The sequence below is a fragment of the Salvelinus fontinalis genome, chromosome 24 (assembly GCF_029448725.1).
Source record: "Salvelinus fontinalis isolate EN_2023a chromosome 24, ASM2944872v1, whole genome shotgun sequence".
Taxonomy (NCBI): Eukaryota; Metazoa; Chordata; class Actinopteri; order Salmoniformes; family Salmonidae; genus Salvelinus; species Salvelinus fontinalis.
Window position 1 is genome coordinate 14,011,416 of NC_074688.1, and position 18,937 is coordinate 14,030,352.

Consider the following 18,937-nt stretch of genomic DNA (forward strand, 5'->3'; position numbering starts at 1 on the left):
AAGAGAGACACCTTTGGGCTTCGCCTTCAGTGGCTCACTGAGATGGTCAGTTCTGGTTCGAGTGATCAGTTCCACATTGGAGGCTCCGTACACCTAACAGAGAAGACAAGGACAAGAAGAGTGTCATGGTTATGAGACTCTGGTTAAATAGCGCACTATATAGGGAAGAAGGTACCAATTGGGACGGACATTCGGTGACTGATTAAGGTTATTGATGTAGTAGGGAGGTGGGCTCACTGCTGAGTCTATGTATATCTCTATATTGATAGTGCCTTACTCTAGAACCAGCGCTCAGGGAACAGATGACATTATATACTGTACGTCTTGAACTTTAGAGTGTTTTATTTCATTCGAGCAAAACCAAATTGAAAGCCAGGGATAGAAGGATTAATGACTCCATGTCTGTACCTTAGCCTCATACCCGTTCACCATCTCTGTCTTCTCACTGCGCCAGCCAAGGATGCCAGTCTTATTTCTGCCAGACAGACAGAGATAGCCAGACACAAAACAACAGGTCAGACTTCGAGATGGTCATCTCCCTCCCTTCAATTCATATTCATAAATGGATTATTGGCATGTCGAGCGTACCGCTGAAGCTGCCAAAGCGACAGAGGTGACACTCAGCAAACAATAAATGATGATTACACATTCTCACCTCCCCCTCTCTCACTTTTTTAGACAATCTGACCTGCATGAGAGATGTGTCTGGTCTTGCCCTTAGTGACCCCCTCCTTCCCTACCTCTCCTCTTCCTCTTCTCCTCCCCTCGTTCCCTTATCCCTCACTCACTATCATTGTTCTACTCCCTTTCTTTTTCATACCTATCTCTGCCCATGCTCAATGCTAACCCTCTTTCTCTCGTTCCCTCCGTCTCTCACCTCTCAAAGGTGATGTTTTTGGTGTCTAGCTGGGTGGTGACCACGGGGGCGGAGAGGCGGGCTGCCACCTGCTCCTCGCTGGGCAGTAGTGCTCCCAGGAGGCCCAGGCCGGTAGTGCCCCGCCGAGGCGAGGGAGACGTCGGAGAGGACACACACAGGGTCTCACAGAACACCAGCTGTCTGTCGTGGTCCACCTCCATCACCACCGCACTGGAGTCTGACGGATAGACAGAGAGGAGGAGTACTTAGAGAGAGAATGAGAGTGAGAGAGCAAGGGGGGGTGGGTTAGAGAGAAAGAGAGAGAAAGATGGGTTGGATAGAGAGGGAGAGAGAAAGAGAGGTTGATTTAGAGAGACTGAGGAAGAGGATGGGTTAGAGACACTGAGGAAGAGGATGGGTTAGAGACACTGATAAATGGACAGAAATGGATTTAGACAGAAAGGGAGAGAGAGACAGGTTAGAAAGAGACAGAAAGGGAGAGAGAGACAGGTTAGAAAGAGACAGAAAGGGAGAGAGAGACAGGTTAGAAAGAGACAGAAAGGGAGAGAGAGACAGGTTAGAAAGAGACAGAAAGGGAGAGAGAGACAGGTTAGAAAGAGACAGAAAGGGAGAGAGAGACAGGTTAGAAAGAGACAGAAAGGGAGAGAGAGACAGGTTAGAAAGAGACAGAAAGGGAGAGAGAGACAGGTTAGAAAGAGACAGAAAGGGAGAGAGAGACAGGTTAGAAAGAGACAGAAAGGGAGAGAGAGACAGGTTAGAAAGAGACAGAAAGGGAGAGAAAGACAGGTTAGAAAGAGACAGGAAGGGAGCGAAAGACAGGTTAGAAAGAGACAGAAAGGGAGAAAAAGACAGGTTAGAAAGAGACAGAAAGGGAGAGAAAGACAGGTTAGAAAGAGACAGGAAGGGAGAGAAAGACAGGTTAGAAAGAGACAGACAGGTTAGGAAGAGACAGACAGAGAGTAAGAGAGGTTAGAAAGAGACAGACAGAGAGTAAGAGAGGTTAGAAAGAGACAGACAGAGAGTAAGAGCGACATAGACAGAAAGGAGTTACACTAAAGAGAGAGAACTAGAGGCAGGGACGAGTAGGTTTAGACTGTAATATGTAGGAGGAGAGTCGAGAGAGACTGAAAAGAAAGGTCAAATAGACAGAGATGGAGTGCAACAGAAAGACAGAGGAGGAGCATTTAAAAAGATGGAGGAGTCACTAAAAGACAGTGAGAGGAAGTTCTATCAAAACAAGATATGGAGAGATCTGTCAGACAGTGACTAACATAATGATGACATTGAGAGGGGGAAAGAAGGAAGTCCTGTGACAATAGAAAAGAGGACTCGACCACACATACTATCGCACACAATCACACACACACACACAAACCGGCCCCTGAACCCTGACCTTGACCCCGGAAGATGAAGCTTCGGTTTCCTCTCTGCCAGGTCATCTGATCAAAGCCCATGAGAGTGGTGTCTACGCGCAGACACTGGCCACTCTTCCACACGCGGTACGTGTCACTGGGGCAGATACGAGACACCAGCGGCACTAAGAAAGAGAGAGGGAGAGATAGATAACCAAATATAATTCCAGGAATAGGGGTCGCTCCCATTCTAGTCAATGGCCCTGTGATGGGTGGACTGGCGGCCATTTTGAGTGTAATTTTTTTATTGCCGTGATCTGGGGTTCTTAACCATTTTAGGGATTCTATTTCTATGGAGACAATGCAGACCCACAGAGAAAGGAAGTCTGTCACCATATACAGTCAAGCAGGAAGCCATCATCCATACAGGTAAACATCTGAGAGACAGATAACGACTTATTTTGACTTACCCCAGCTAGTAAACTCCCATTTCATCTCCACGTAAAAGTCCTGAGCCTTGAGCAAAAGAGAGAGAGAGAGAGAGAGAAATTTAGACCCACAAATTTCAATTGACTTAACTTAAACTCTTTAACATCCTTCTCAGCTCTGGCATCTTCCCCAATATTCGGAACCAAGGACTGACAACCCCAATCCACAAAAGGGGAGACAAATTTGACCGCAATAACTACCATGGGATATGCATCAACAGCAACCTTGGGACAATCCTCTGCATTATCATTTACAGCTGACTTGTACATTTCCTCAGTGAAAACAATGCACTGAGCAGATTTCAAATGGACTTTTTACCAAATTACCTTACGACAGACCACGTATTCACCTAACTCTGACAAACAAACAAAACAAAGGCAAAGTCTTCTCGTGCTTTGTTGACTTCAAAAAAGCTTTTGACTCAATTTGGCACGAGGGTCTGCTATACAAATTGAACGGAAAGTGTTGTTGGAGAAAAACATATGACATTATAAAATCCATGTACACAAACAACAAGTGTGCGGTTAAAATTGGCAAAAAACACACATTTCTTTCCACAGGGACATGGGGTGAGACAGTGATGCAGCTTAAGCCCCACCCTCTTCAACATATATATCAACGAATTGGTGAGGGCACTAGAACAGTCTGCAGCACCCGGCCAAATGTTTACTGTTTGCTTATGATCTGGTGCTTCTGTACCCAACCAAGGAGGGCCTACAGCAGCACCTAGATCTTCTGCACAGGTTCTGTCAGAAATGTTCTTGACATACCAATTAGGATCTGGCTAAAAAATACTTGAATCAGTTAACCCGTGTGGCTCAGTTGGTAGAGCATGGCGCTTGCAACGCCAGGGTTGTGGGTTCATTCCCCACGGGGGGACCAGGATGAATATGTATGAACTTTCCAATTTGTAAGTCGCTCTGGATAAGAGCGTCTGCTAAATGACTTAAATGTTAAATGTTATAGAACCCATTAACCTATGGTTGTGAGGTCTGGGGTCCGCTCACCAATTAAGAATTCACAAAATGGGACAAACACCAAATTGAGATGCATGCAGAATTCAGCAAAAGTATCCTCCGTGTACAACGTAAACCACCTAATAATGCATGTAGAGCAGAATTAGGCCGATACCCGCTAATGATCAAAATCCAGAAAAGAGCCTTTAAATGCTACAACCAAAAGGAAGCGATTCCCAAACTTTCCCCAACAAAGCCATCACCTACAAAGAGATGAACCTGGAGAAGAGTCCCCTAAGCAAGCTGGTCCTGGGGCTCTGTTCTCAAATACAATCAGACCCCACAGAGCCCCAGGACAGCAACACAATTAGACCCAACCAAATCATGAGAAAACAAAATGTTTTACCTTTATTTAACTAGGCAAGTCAGTTAAGAACAAATTCTTATTTACAATGATGGCCTACCGGCGAACAGTGGGTTAATTGCCTTGCCCAGGGGCAGAACGACAGATGTTTACCTTGTCAGCTTGGGGATTCGTTCCAGCAACCTTTCGGTTACTGGCCCAACGCTCTAACCACTAGGCTACCTGCCGCCCCATAATTACGTGACACACTGGAAAGAATTAACAAAAAAACTTAGCGAACTAGAATGCTATTTGACCCTAAACAGAGAGTCCACAGTGGCAGAATACCTGACCACTGTGACTAACCCAAACTTATTAAGGAAAGCTTTGACTATGTACAGACTCAGTGAGCATAGCCTTGCTTTTGAGAAAAGCCGTCGTGGGCAGACCTGGCCTTCAAGAGAAGACAGACTATGTGCACACTGCCCACAAAATGAGGTGGAAACTGAGCTGCACTTCCTAACCTCCTGCCAAATGTATGACCACATATTTCCCTCAGATTACACAGACCCAAAAAGAATTTGAAAACAAATCCAATTTTGATAAACTCCCATATCTATTGGGTGAAATACCACAGTGTGCCATCACAGCAGCAAGATTTGTGACCTGTTGCCACATGAAAAGGGTAACCAGTGAAGAACAAACACCATTGTAAATACAACCCATATTGATGTTTATTTATTCTCCCTTTTGTACTTTATCCATTTGCACATCGTTACAACACTGTATATATACATAATATGACATTTGAAATTGCTTGATTCTTTTAGAACTTGTGTGAGTTTAATATTTACTTTTCACTTTTTATTGTTCATTTCACTTTTATTTGTCCATTTCACTTGTTTTGGCAATGTAAACATATGTTTCCCATGCCAATAAAGCCCCTTGAATTGAATGGAATTGAGAGAGAGAGAGAAAAGGGAGAGACACCCATACACACACAACAGACACACAGAACAGGGACAAGAGAGAGAGAAAGGAGTAATTTTGTTGGCGTGGCCAGGAACAAAGGACCGTAGCTGTCCCAATCCCATCCCAGGGCTGGTGGTGAGACAGAGAGATGTGGAGGAGGCAAGATTAATAGAGCTAGTGGGGGGAGTGCAGCGTTCTGGACTTGGGAGGGAGAGAGAAAGAGAGAGGGGTGAGGAAAGGGGTCCACATCAATCATAAACTGTATCCGTACACATTGGATATCTGTATGCGTACACATTGGATATCTGTATCCGTACCCATGGGATATCTGTATCCGTACCCATTGGATATCTGTATCCGTACCCATTGGATATCTGTATCCGTACCCATTGGATATCTGTATGCGTACCCATTGGATATCTGTATGCGTGCACATTGGATATCTGTATCCGTACCCATTGGATATCTGTATCCGTACCCATTGGATATCTGTATCCGTACCCATTGGATAGCTGTATCCGTACCCATTGGATATCTGTATCCGTACCCATTGGATAGCTGTATCCGTACCCACATGGGCATCTGAATCCGTACCCACATGGGCATCTGTATCCGTACCCACATGGGCATCTGAATCCGTACCCACATGGGCATCTGTATCCGTACCCATTGGATATCTGTATCCGTACCCATTGGATATCTGTATCCGTACCCATTGGATATCTGTATGCGTACACATTGGATATCTGTATGCGTACCTATTGGATATCTGTATCCGTACCCATTGGATATCTGTATCCGTACCCACATGGGCATCTATATCCGTACCCATGGGATATCTGTATCCGTACCCATGGGATATCTGTATCCGTACCCATTGGATATCTGTATCCGTACCCATTGGATATCTGTATCCGTACCCATTGGATATCTGTATGCGTACACATTGGATATCTGTATGCGTACACATTGGATATCTGTATGCGTACCCATTGGATATCTGTATCCGTACCCACATGGGCATCTATATCCGTACCCATGGGATATCTGTATCCGTACCCATGGGATATCTGTATCCGTACCCATGGGATATCTGTATCCGTACCCATGGGATATCTGTATCCGTACCCATGGGATATCTGTATCCGTACCCATGGGATATCTGTATCCGTACCCATGGGATATCTGTATCCGTACCCATGGGATATCTGTATCCGTACCCATGGGATATCTGTATCCGTACCCATGGGATGTCTGTATCCGTACCCATGGGATGTCTGTATCCGTACCCATGGGATGTCTGTATCCGTACCCATGGGATGTCTGTATCCGTACCCATGGGATGTCTGTATCCGTACCCATGGGATGTCTGTATCCGTACCCATGGGATGTCTGTATCCGTACCCATTGGATGTCTGTATCCGTACCCATGGGATGTCTGTATCCGTACCCATGGGATGTCTGTATCCGTACCCATGGGATATCTGTATCCGTACCCATGGGATATCTGTATCCGTACCCATGGGATATCTGTATCCGTACCCATGGGATATCTGTATCCGTACCCATGGGATATCTGTATCCGTACCCATGGGATATCTGTATCCGTACCCATGGGATATCTGTATCCGTACCCATGGGATATCTGTATCCGTACCCATTGGATATCTGTATCCGTACCCATTGGATATCTGTATCCGTACCCATTGGATATCTGTATCCGTACACATTAGATATGTACCCATTGGACATCTGTATCCGTACCCATTGGACATCTGTATCCGTACCCATTGGACATCTGTATCCGTACCCATTGGACATCTGTATCCGTACCCATTGGACATCTGTATCCGTACCCATTGGACATCTGTATCCGTACCCATTGGACATCTGTATCCGTACCCATTGGACATCTGTATCCGTACCCATTGGACATCTGTATCCGTACCCATTGGACATCTGTATCCGTACACATTGGATATCTGTATCCGTACCCATTGGACATCTGTATGCGTACCCATTGGACATCTGTATGCGTACCCATTGGACATCTGTATGCGTACCCATTGGACATCTGTATGCGTACCCATTGGACATCTGTATGCGTACCCATTGGACATCTGTATCCGTACCCATTGGACATCTGTATCCGTACCCATTGGACATCTGTATCCGTACCCATTGGACATCTGTATCCGTACCCATTGGACATCTGTATCAGTACCCATTGGACATCTGTATCCGTACCCATTGGACATCTGTATCCGTACCCATTGGACATCTGTATCCGTACCCATTGGACATCTGTATCCGTACACATTGGATATCTGTATCCGTACCCATTGGACATCTGTATGCGTACCCATTGGACATCTGTATGCGTACCCATTGGACATCTGTATGCGTACCCATTGGACATCTGTATGCGTACCCATTGGACATCTGTATGCGTACCCATTGGACATCTGTATGCGTACCCATTGGACATCTGTATGCGTACCCATTGGACATCTGTATGCGTACCCATTGGACATCTGTATCCGTACACATTGGACATCTGTATCCGTACACATTGGACATCTGTATCCGTACACATTGGATATCTGTATCCGTACACATTAGATAGCTGTATGCGTACCCATTAGATGCAGTAATCACAATATAGTGGCTATATCCAGGAAACCCAAAGTTCCAAAAGCTATTTTGCTGTGACTCTTATGTGGAGGATGTAAAAAAAATATTTGTTGGTCTGATGTGATTAATAAGGAGCATCCAGACGCTCCACTTGATGAATTTATTAAATTGCTTCTTCCAATTACTGATAAACATGCACCTGTTAAGAAACTGACTGTTAGAATTGTTCAGGCTCCATGGATTGATGAGAAATTGAAAAGCTGTATGGTTGAAAGAAATGGGGCAAAAGGAGTGGCTGATAAGTCTGGCTGCACTTCTGACTGGCTGACTTGCTGCAAATTGAGAAATTATGTAACTAAACTCAAAAAAAAAGAAAAACTCTATTATGAAGCCAAGATCGATGAACTTTGGAGTACTTTAAATATTACTTTAAATTAAATTATGGGCAGAAAGACAAATTCAACTCCATCTTTCATAGAATCATATGGCTTATTCATCAGACAACCATTTGATGTTGCCAATTATTTTAATGATTACTTAATTGGCAAAGTGGGAAATCTTAGACAGGAAATGCCAACAACGAAGAGTGAACCATCGTATTCATAAATAAAAAAAACTAAAAGTTAGTGTGGGAAAGGGAGATATATTTTTTACAAACCTCCTGTTATTGACAACTTAGATGGAAAGCTACTGAAGATGGTAGCTGACGCAATGGCCACTCCTATCTATCATATCTTTAATTTGAGTCTAGAGGAGAAGGTGTTTGTCCTCAGGCCTGGAGGGAAGCCAAAGTCCTACATAAAGTAGCCTTTACGGGTTCTATCAGCTTGCTGCCAGCTCTTAGCAAACTGTTGGGGGAAATTATGTTCGACCAAATACAATGCTATTTCTCTGTAAACAAATTGACAACAGACTTTCAGCATGCTTATAGAGAAGGGCACTCAACACGTACTGCAATGACACAAATGACTGATGATTGATTGACAGAAATTGATCAGAAGATTGTGGGAGCTGTACCGTTAGATTTCAGTGCAGCCTTTGATATTATTATCTTTTTTTAAACTATTTTCTACATTGTAGAAACACATATGGAATCATGTAGTAACCAAAAAAGTGTTAAACAAATCAACATATATTTTATGTTTGAGATTCTTCAAAGTAGACACAGAGCAGACACAGAGCAGGGCTATTGGCTCTACAGTGAAATAAGACAGTAATCACTAACCAGGACAGTAATGGACAAGGCATATTGATATTAGGGAGAGGCATGCGTAGCCAAGTGATCGTATGGGTCCAGTGAGTGGTTGGGCTGGCTGGGGACACGGCGATTCAGACAGTTAGCAGGCCGGGGCTAGCAAGCTAGCTAAAGTGCCTTAGAGGGACGTCGCGATGGGGGAAAAGTCTGTTTTTGCCTCCTCGTGCGGCGACGTCGATAGACCAGTCGTGGAATTAGTAGCGTTCCAAGTAGCAGAGGGGTCCAAGTCCAATTGGCAAAATGGGTATAGTGGATCAGCTAAAAATAAACAGGCTCAAAATGGCCAGAAACAAAGACTTTCTTCTGAAACTCGTCAGTCTATTCTTGTTCTGAGACATGAAGGCTATTCCATGCGAGACATTGCCAAGAAACTGAAGATCTCGTACAACGCTGTGTACTACTCCCTTCACAGAACAGCGCAAACTGGCTCTAACCAGAACAGAAAGAGGAGTGGGAGGCCCCAGTGCACAACTGAGCAAGAGGACTCCTGTCTCAGCCTCCAGTATTTATGCTGGAGTATTTTATGTGTCGGGGGCTAGGGTCAGTCTGTTATTTCTGGAGTATTTCTCCTGTCTTATCTGGTGTCCTGTGTGAATTTAAGTATGCTCTCTCTAATTCTTTCTTTCTTTCTCTCTCTCGGAGGACCTGAGCCCTAGGACCATACCTCAGGACTACCTGGCCTGATGACTCCTTGCTGTCCCCAGTCCACATGGCCGTGCTGCTGCTCCAGTTCCAACTGTTCTGCCTGCGGCTATGGAACCCTGACCTGTTCACCGGACGGGCTACCTGTCCCAGACCTGTTGTTTTCAACTCTCTAGAGACAGCAGGAGCGGTAGAGATACTCTGAATGATCGGCTATGAAAAGCCAACTGACATTTACTCCTGAGGTGCTGACCTGCTGCACCCTCGACAACCACTGTGATTATTATTATTTGACCCTGCTGGTCATCTATGAACATTTGAACATCTTGGCCATGTTCTGTTATAATCTCTACCCGGCACAGCCAGAAGAGGACTGGCCACCCCTCATAGCCTGGTTCCTCTCTAGGTTTCTTCCTAGGTTAGGCCTTTCTAGGGAGTCTTTCCTAGCCACTGTGCTTCTACACCTGCATTGCTTGCTGTTTGGGGTTTTAGGCTGGGTTTCTGTACAGCACTTTGCAATATCAGCTGATGTAAGAAGGGCTTTATAAATACATTTGATTTGATTTGAGTACAAGTACATTAGTGTCTAGTTTGAGAAACAGACGCCTCACAAGTCCTCAACTGGGAGCTTCATTAAATAGTACCCGCAAAACTGTCAACGGAGTGCGTACTGGGAGCGGAGTCAGGTGCAGGAGAGCAGAGAGTTGTGAACAGGCGCTCACTTTATTTAGGCAGGAGAAACTAACAGATGGACGCCACTGTGTCGAAACCTCCAGCCAATGCAAAAGTGCAAACGCGCAAACAGTCACAATAATATTAAGAAACACAATAACATACCTCGTGAAATAAAACACGGAATAAACACATACCAGTCTGGCTTGTCAACAATTAACACGTAACACAAAACAATCTCACACAAAGACATGAGGGGGACCAGAGGAATAAATACATGTAGTGTGATTGGGGAATGAAAACCAGGTGTGCAGGGAACAAGACAAAACAAATGGATACATGAAAAATGGAGCGGCGATGGCTAGAAAGCCGGTGACGTCGACCACCGCCCGAACAAGGAAAGGGGCCGACTTCGGCGGAAGTCATGAAAAAAACACCAGTCTCAACGTCAACAGTGAAGAGGCGATTCCGGGATGCTGGCCTTCTAGGCAGAGTTCCTCTGTCCAGTGTCTGGGTTCTTTTTCCCATCTTAATATTTTATTTTTATTGGCCAGTCTGAGATATGGCTGTTTCTTTGCAAGTCTATAACTCCGAACAACATACCAAATACCACAAATAAACAATAGGAGGGATGTGGCTCAGGGAGAGGAGAGATCTGGCAGCAGATACTGCAGTTTGATGACTGTCTAGCGACAGTAAAGCAGTGGTTGTGTGGCTGAATTATGTTTTTAAATGGTCAATTAAATCAAAGAAAACAGTAAGGGGTGGTTTACCGGACACAGATCCAGGACTAGGCTTAATCTGTGTCCGGGAACCACCCCTTAGACTAGCTGGGAACTAGTGCACTGTAAAAAACATATATACACTGACAAATCTAGTTGTTTCAGCTAATTACTATAAAGTCAGTGGTTCCACAACCTTTTTTTTTGTTTATTCAACTTTTCTGTTCAAATGTTATCCGAAAAATAAAAAATGTTTGCCCAAACATGAGAATTGGTGTTTGCTCAACCTGAAAAGTTGAGTAAACAAAAAAAAGGTCTGTGGATTTAGTTACTTAATAATATTTAGTTGAAACAGCTTGATACTTTTTTTTTTACAGTATGCTTAAATTAGTCTAGTGCTAACACAAAATATATCTTCAAGTGTTTCCTAAATGTCTGTAGTTGCTGTTGTGCTCTGTACTTGTGTTCAGTGTCAGCGCCTCTCACCTGGTGCAGTCTCTCCAGGAGGACAGGGATTCCCGCCAGTCTCTTAGTGGTCCGCTGGTAGTCACGGTAATGCAGAACTAGGCGCACCAGCTCTGGGTCTCGTGTGCTGACTGCTTCCTGGAGCACTATGGGAGAGAGAAAGACAATCTTCACCTTACATATAGACACACGCTCAGAGGTCAATTTATTAGGTACACCACCGCGTTCACAAAATTGGTTCGCAACTACAGACAGTGGTCACGTGGCTGTAGCTTGCTATATGAAGCAGGCAGCCAGGCATTCAGTTACTGTTGGAACATTATACCGTGGAACATTAGAATGGGCAAAACTAGTTTGCTAAGCAACTTTGAGCGTTGTAGACTTGCCGGTGGCAGGGGCGCCGGTTCCAGTATCTCAGAAACGGCCGGCCTCCTGGGCTTTTCACGCACGACAGTGTCTTGGGTTTATCAAGAGTGGTACGACAAACAAAAAACATCCAGTCAGCGGCAGTCCTGTGGGTGAAAACAGCTTGTTGACGAGAGGTAGAAGGATAATGGAAAGAATGGTGCAAGCTAACCGGCGGGCCAGACAGGCAAATAACGGCACAGTACAACAGTGGTGTGCAGAACGACATCTCAGAATGCACAACTCGTCGGTCCTTGTCACGGACGGCCTATTGCAGCAGACGAAAACACCAGGTTCCCCTCCTATTAGCTAAGAAGAAGAAGAAGTGGCTCCAGTGGGCATGCGATCACCAACACTAGACAAATGAGGAGTGGAAAAACATTGCCTGGTCCGACGAATCCCAGTTCCTGTTGCGTCATGCTGAGAGCAGTCAGGATTTGGCGTAAGCAGCATGAGTCCATGGCCCCATCCTGCCTGGTGTCAACAGTACAGGCTGGTGGCAGTGGTGTAATGGTGTGAGGAATGTTTGATACCCTTGATAACAATTGAGCAACGTTTCCATGCCCTGAAGAATTCAGGCTGTACGGCCCAGTACTTGATGGGTGTACCTAATAAACTGTCTAGTGAGTGTATGCTGTACTGTGCTGTGTTACTCTGAACTATGCTACGTTGTGCTATACAGCAGAGCAACTTTTTTGGGGGCTCCCGAGTGGCGCAGTGGTCTAAGGCACTGCTTCTCAGTGCAAGAGGCGTCACTGCAGTCCCTGGTTTGAATCCAGTCTGCATCACATCCGGCCGTGATTGAGATCCTATAGGGCGGCGCACAATTGGCCCAGTGTCGCCTGGGTTTGGCCGGGGTAGGCCGTCATTGTAAATAAGAATTTGTTTTTAACTGACTTGCCTAGTTAAATAAAATCTTTAAAAAATACACTATATTATACAGGTCCCTTCCCAGTGCCCAGTCCACAATCAACTCTCCAAGGAAACTCTGCCTAACCTACCAAATCAATTTAAATTTCCTTTTAAATTATCAATAAGTGCATTTAAAAGCAAGTGTGCCTAATTACTTGATTAGATCTATCCACACCGGCCATTTGTCTCACCATCAATCCATAAACAAATGGTTCCTATTCGTAGAATCCAATCCCCTCAATCTATTTCTATATAGATTCTATACAGTATATCCTTCCAGCCTTTAATGGTGAGTCACTATTAGACTCCTCCTAGCCAATTTATCTACGTATGCTTTCACACTACACATGCCTGTTGTGTTCTATTGATGATTCTGCCCCCCAAAAAATATTTTATCTTGAGGGATGATAAAGTTTTCTACCGATACTAGTACTACTCCTACTGCTACTACTACTAATACTACTACTTCTATTACTACTACCACTATTACTATCCGTACTACAAGTACTACTCCTACTGCTACTACTACTACTAATACTACTACTTCTATTACTACTACCACTATTACTATCAGTACTACTGCTACTGCTACTATCAGTACTACTACTCCTACTCCTACCCGTCTCTGTCTCACCTGTCCATCCGTTGCGGTTCTCCTTGCTGACGTTGGCACCATGTTGGAGGAGCAGGCGGGCACAGTCCAGGTGACCCAGAGTTACAGCCAGGTGGAGGGGGGTCCGACCCCGGGGGTCCAGGGTCTCCACATCCACCTGAGGGGGGCAGAGGAGAGAAGTGGGTTCATTGTATGGCATGGTGCTCATCTGACAAAAAAAGAGAGATAAAAATTGAGAGAGAGAGGGTGGAGGAGGTGTGGAGGAGAGTGATGGAAGGAGAAGAGACAGGTGATAATTGAGCTATCACATCCCCACATGACTGGCACGCCAGTGTTCTAGATGGGTCGGCTTTATATAGTGAGTTACACTACAAGTGTCTCGATGTAACGTCTCTGTCATTCTCTAGAGTTGATCTCTCTCTCTGTCTCTGTCTCTTCCTGCCTCAGTTTTGATACAGTAGCTATCATAGTCTAGTAGCCTACTGCAGCGTGTTTGATGTAGTCTCTCTGCTCTGCAGTCTAGTTGGTCTAAATCAGCAAGTCTCTATGTTGATAAATCTGATATCTGGCCTGTGATTAAAAAAAAGTTAATTCGAGCTCCTGGCAGGATCCAAGGTCAAGAACAAACCAACCACATGCTGGCATCCTAATGAGGGAGGCTGATAGAGGACGACTGGGGTCACGTCCCAAATGGCACATTATTCCTTCGATTGTGGTCTACTTTTGACCCGAGCCCTGTGGTGTCCCTGGTCAAAGTAGTGTACTATAAAGGGAATAGGGTGCCATTTGGGATGCAAACAAGGAGCCGCACTGAGGAATCAGAATCTGCGTAACTGGCGGATGTGGAAAATGTATAGATGAAATGATAGCGCGTGGAAATGGATGGATAAAGCTTGCTGTTGTGAGGAGAGGAGCGGTTGTAACAGTGAATAAGCGGAATTGCTTTATGGTACATTTCCATCCGAGCTTCGCGTCTATTCATATTTGCATTGGAAATGTTTCAAAATCACAAAGCACACACACTGTTGTGTTGTGTGAGGGCTTGTGTTTTGGTTCACGTGTGCCCCAGTGCAGGTCAGTGCAGCCCTGGCAGTTGGTGTTGGTGTGTCGAGTGTACTTTGCAGTGTGTTATTGTCGAGTGTGTTGTACAGTACATCAGAGGGATGTTGCTGGGTTGTTTTTCACCAGGAGCAGCCTCCCTTCTCCCACGTGGAGCCTCCGCATCTCCCCTGCTGCTCTCCCTCTCTCTCCGGGGGCCACGCCCTGCTCTGTAATTAGCAAGCCCAGCATTAGCGTTAGTGATGCCACTGCTTGATCGTAAGCAACAACTGGGGCACCTAATCCCAAAAGGGGGGGGGGGGGGGGGCGCCGGAGAGAAGAAGAGGAATGGAACGGCAGCAAAACAGAAAGAGGAATCCACACAAGCACTGTCGGAGGTGAAGGGTGAGGTGTAGAGGGAATAGAGGGAGGGAATAGAGGTGTATCACTATAGCAACCAAGGGATGAGAAGAAGAGGCGGGAGAGAGGGAGAAGGAGGAGGAAGGTGTGCTATGCGCTGGAGCAGACAGGGCTGGTTGAGTGGCGGCAACTGCTCTGTGAAATAGAGAGGGTAGTGGTGGCGTAGGCTGTGTGTGTACTGAATAATGGGTAGTGAGTGATTGATGTCAGAGTAGCTTTGTAGGGCCTTCCAAGTAGCCCTGGGGATGACACTGAGGAAAGAGGGAAAGAGAGAGAATGGATGGAAAAAGGATAAGAAAGATGGAGTGACACTGGCAGATAACAGTGAAAAGTACATAAACAGTAAGAGCAAAGCAGCAAGAAATGGTGGTAGTATTCTGATTATTTGAGGGGGACTATTGTAACGATTGTTGGCTAACTAGGCTCGTGTGTTGGACCAGTAGTTAGCAAGATTGCCTACAGGCTGGGAGGCCCGGGTTCAAAAGCCACAAGGCGAGTTGCACTGACACCATTCGCTACAATATTTAAGTGATAATGCCCGAGAAGCTGGTGTTTGGAGGATATATTGGCACAGGTGTTAGGCCCAAGATGAAGTTCGAGGGCATTATCACATTATCGCCAGCGTCGAGGGCATTTACACTTTTATACAACGGGTTCAACAATGATTTATATATTTTCATTAAAAACGTTATTTTGATTAATTAATTCATACTATTTCATCCTTCCACGAGATATAATCCCCACGCAAATCTAGGGTTGCTACCCAAGCCGGATGGTCGTTTGTTCTATCGGTTCAGTTGCCAGAGACGCGACCCAGTCTTTAAGTCTTTTTGTTCTGTATCTATGGACGCGACCCAGTCGTTCATTCTAAATGTTCCATTGCCATACTGGCTGGCAACGTTCTTATCCCTTGCTTGCTAGCTAGCCATCTACAGCTAACTTACAGTCACGTCAAAAAGTGCAGCCAGAATAACAGCAAAGTAGCTGCATTTGCGTTTGTTTAAGTTGTTTTCTAGTGACCTTAATTTGGATACATCCACAATAAATGATGTGTGATTTCGCCTGGTATAGAAAATGTGCTCTCTCGTCAGGACGCTGTTGTTCAGAGGAGCTAGCCAACAACACAGCTAGCACAATCATTTCAAACTGAAGCTGGAAAGACTGCAAACTAGCTGCACTTGGTTTCGTTTGACCTGTTTTCTATACAGTACATTCATAGAAATGATGCTGATTCATGATTTTCAACTGGCTGACAAAAGCTGCCTGCCTGTCTCGTCCCGACTCCCAACACGTTCATTATTATGGGACAGCAGGAGATCGAATTTGAATATTGAAACAATGTTGCAAATGTCGTCTAGAAAGACAGCAAGAATTATACAAATATCCGCTGTTGAAAACTAAATGTTAGTCTAAAAGAAATGTGAGATAATGTCTAGATGTTTTTATAGTGAAGATCAAGTTTATAAATTGCCTGGCTGGGCTGATGAGACAATGGATTGTGAAGTCAGATGGAACAGAGTAAATAGGCATTTTAACGTCATAGATTAATCGGTGGTAATTTGTGGAATAGACACCGGCTGGAATGTGGTTTTAACCAATCAGAATTCAGGATTAGACACACCGTTGTATAAAGCTAATTAAGTATGAGAGAAAAGAGCCTTCTAAAAAGGCTTGACTATGAGGCGGAGAGGTGTGGTAAGGGAGAGAATAGAGAGGGAGTGTTCAGGAAACTCCTATTGTTTAATTAAGACAAGTGGCCCCCATTGACCCAGTCTGATTAGTCAGTCTGTTATTTTTACACCATCGAGACACTCAAATAGAAACACAACAGCAGCCACTTTCCCACACAAACAAACACAAGTCCTCTTTCTCTATCCGTTCAGTAAAATTTGACATTTAAAAAATATATATATATTAAAAAAGCACTCATTATCACAATAACACTCATTATTGGTCAGTTACGGTATACGGTATAGAACTGACACGCTAAACCAATACACTCAAATGTAACACTTTACTGCTGTGGTACACAGACACGTCACCTCCGAGTCCACACCTCCTCATTCTCACGTCTTCACACTAGTGCACACATTAACCCTGAAACACAGTGGCACACTTACTCATTCTCATGTGAACAATGTGGTTCTGACCAACAAACAGCCCACAAATAGAGCCCCACTATCTAACACACAAACACATACAGACCCACACACCCCACACTCACAGGCCAGGCATTAGCTAAAGTCTCAGTACAGGTGCTGATTTAGGATCAGTTTAGCCTTTTAGATCAAAATGAATACTATGAAATACACCTGGATGGGACCTTACCCCAGATCAGCACTCCTACTCGGAGGCACTTACAGAATCAACTGGCCCAGGTAGTTATAGTAAGGATATTATGTCATACTGGGTCTTCCCATTCTCTCTGCTCATCCTCATCATCCACTGACTGCCTCGTAGTGCCTGCTCTCTCACTTTCTCATTGGCTCCATCCATCCTTCATTCTTCCGTCCCTCCCTTGGTCCTCCCCTCTCTCTCTCCCTCCATCCATCCATCCTTCCTTCCTTCCGTTCCTCCCTTGGTCCCCCCCCCTCTCTCTCCCTCCATCCTTCCGTCCCTCCCTTGGTCCTCCCCTCTCTCTCTCTCTCTCCCTCCATCCTTCCTTCCGTCCCTCTCTTGGTCCTCCCCTCTCTCTCTCTCTCTCCCTCCATCCTTCCTTCCGTCCCTCCCTTGACCCCCCTCTCTCTCCCTCCATCCTTCCTTCCTTCCGTCCCTCCCTTGGTCCTCCCCTCTCTCTCTCCCTCCATCCTTCCTTCCTTCCACCCCTCCCTTGGTCCTCCCCTCTCTCCCTCTCAGTGGAAACTGCATAATTGATAGACATCTATGTCTGGACTATCTACTCCTGTACTCTCTCTGCTTCGCCTTAATGTTCTCTGGCAGCTACTTAAACCAACATCAATCTTTCATTGGGAGACCAAAATATGTTTGTGGTGGGTGGAGGATGCATGCATGAGAATCATATGTGGGCTCATTGGGAGGGGAGGGGGGATCAACTTGTCCCCCTTATTTTCAGTGTTACCCTCTTTCAATTTGGGGGTTAACATGTACAACTGTGATTGATCCATTTTCAATATGCGTAGGAGAGTTATAGCCTAGTTATAGCCAAACGTTACACATGCGCTTGGGATAATGTATCTTTATGCAGTCATTCTCTATGTGAGTGTATGGTGTAAGTGGAGCATATACCGATGAGACCACACCATCAGATGCATGTGTGTGATCGACCTATAAATATCTCAAAATAACTAAATATCATTACCATCCCTCTATCACAAAATGCAGGGCAGAGACAGAAAAAGAGGCCAGAGCAGGAGTGAGTAGTTGGAGCCTGAGAGTCTGAGCCCAGTAAATTTGAGCGAGAAGGACGGCTGGGCGGAGACAAGATGAAAGCAGCAGAGGGACTGAGGGAGAATGGAGGAGGATGGAGCTGGGTGAAATAACTCTTCCTTGGTCAGTGAACCTGTCACAGGCAGGGCGGGGAGAGATGTGGGTCTCTCCCTCCTCCTCACTCCTGCTCCTCGATAACAGACGTGACTTGTGCGATGCAGTACCTCAGACAGCACTAGTCTCTGATACATGTCCGACTGAAGAGACTCCAACACTCTCACACTAAAGAATGGGGGTGAAATGATCACCTAGACATTTATACTTGGGATAATATTCAAACCAATGGAAAACCAGTAGGCTACATCCTTTAGTGTTGAATCACCACTAAACCTCACAATCCATCTATTGATGTTTTCACACTTGTGTTAGCGTTTTAAACCAATGTCAAACAACCATTATGCTACAAGTTTCACTGTTAAATCACTAAAACTTTGAAGATGCATTATATTGGCAACATGTCTCGTAACCATTGTTGTCACTTGTCAGGCCACCATAAGACTAATGTAATAACATGCATTACTTTGCTCAACGATAGGAGACAGCAGATGGTATTCTGTGTGAAGGGAGGAGGAAGTTGTGAACAGAGAAACAGCGGATAGAGGAAGGTCCCCCACAATGCAAAGCGAGGAGGAACCTATTATCTCTAAAGGTAGGAACTTCACATTTGTTCTCATGCACGGAAAAGAAGATGAAAATACCCTGGATTTGCATAATCAAATGACA

General features: G+C 45.0%; 1 protein-coding gene across 1 annotated transcript in view; it reads right to left on the reverse strand.

The window, feature by feature from the left end:
• The window catches only part of LOC129821992 (ankyrin repeat domain-containing protein 13B-like), a 33,854-nt gene that overhangs the window by 10,636 nt on the left and 4,281 nt on the right, over positions 1 to 18,937 (reverse strand). Inside the window, exons 2-8 of the mRNA XM_055879801.1 lie at positions 13,331 to 13,466; positions 11,401 to 11,525; positions 2,700 to 2,745; positions 2,271 to 2,414; positions 878 to 1,094; positions 409 to 475; positions 12 to 93 (exon numbers count right to left, since the gene is read on the reverse strand). Coding sequence (XP_055735776.1) covers positions 12 to 93; positions 409 to 475; positions 878 to 1,094; positions 2,271 to 2,414; positions 2,700 to 2,745; positions 11,401 to 11,525; positions 13,331 to 13,466 — 817 coding nt within the window. The remainder of the gene's footprint in view (positions 1 to 11; positions 94 to 408; positions 476 to 877; positions 1,095 to 2,270; positions 2,415 to 2,699; positions 2,746 to 11,400; positions 11,526 to 13,330; positions 13,467 to 18,937) is intronic.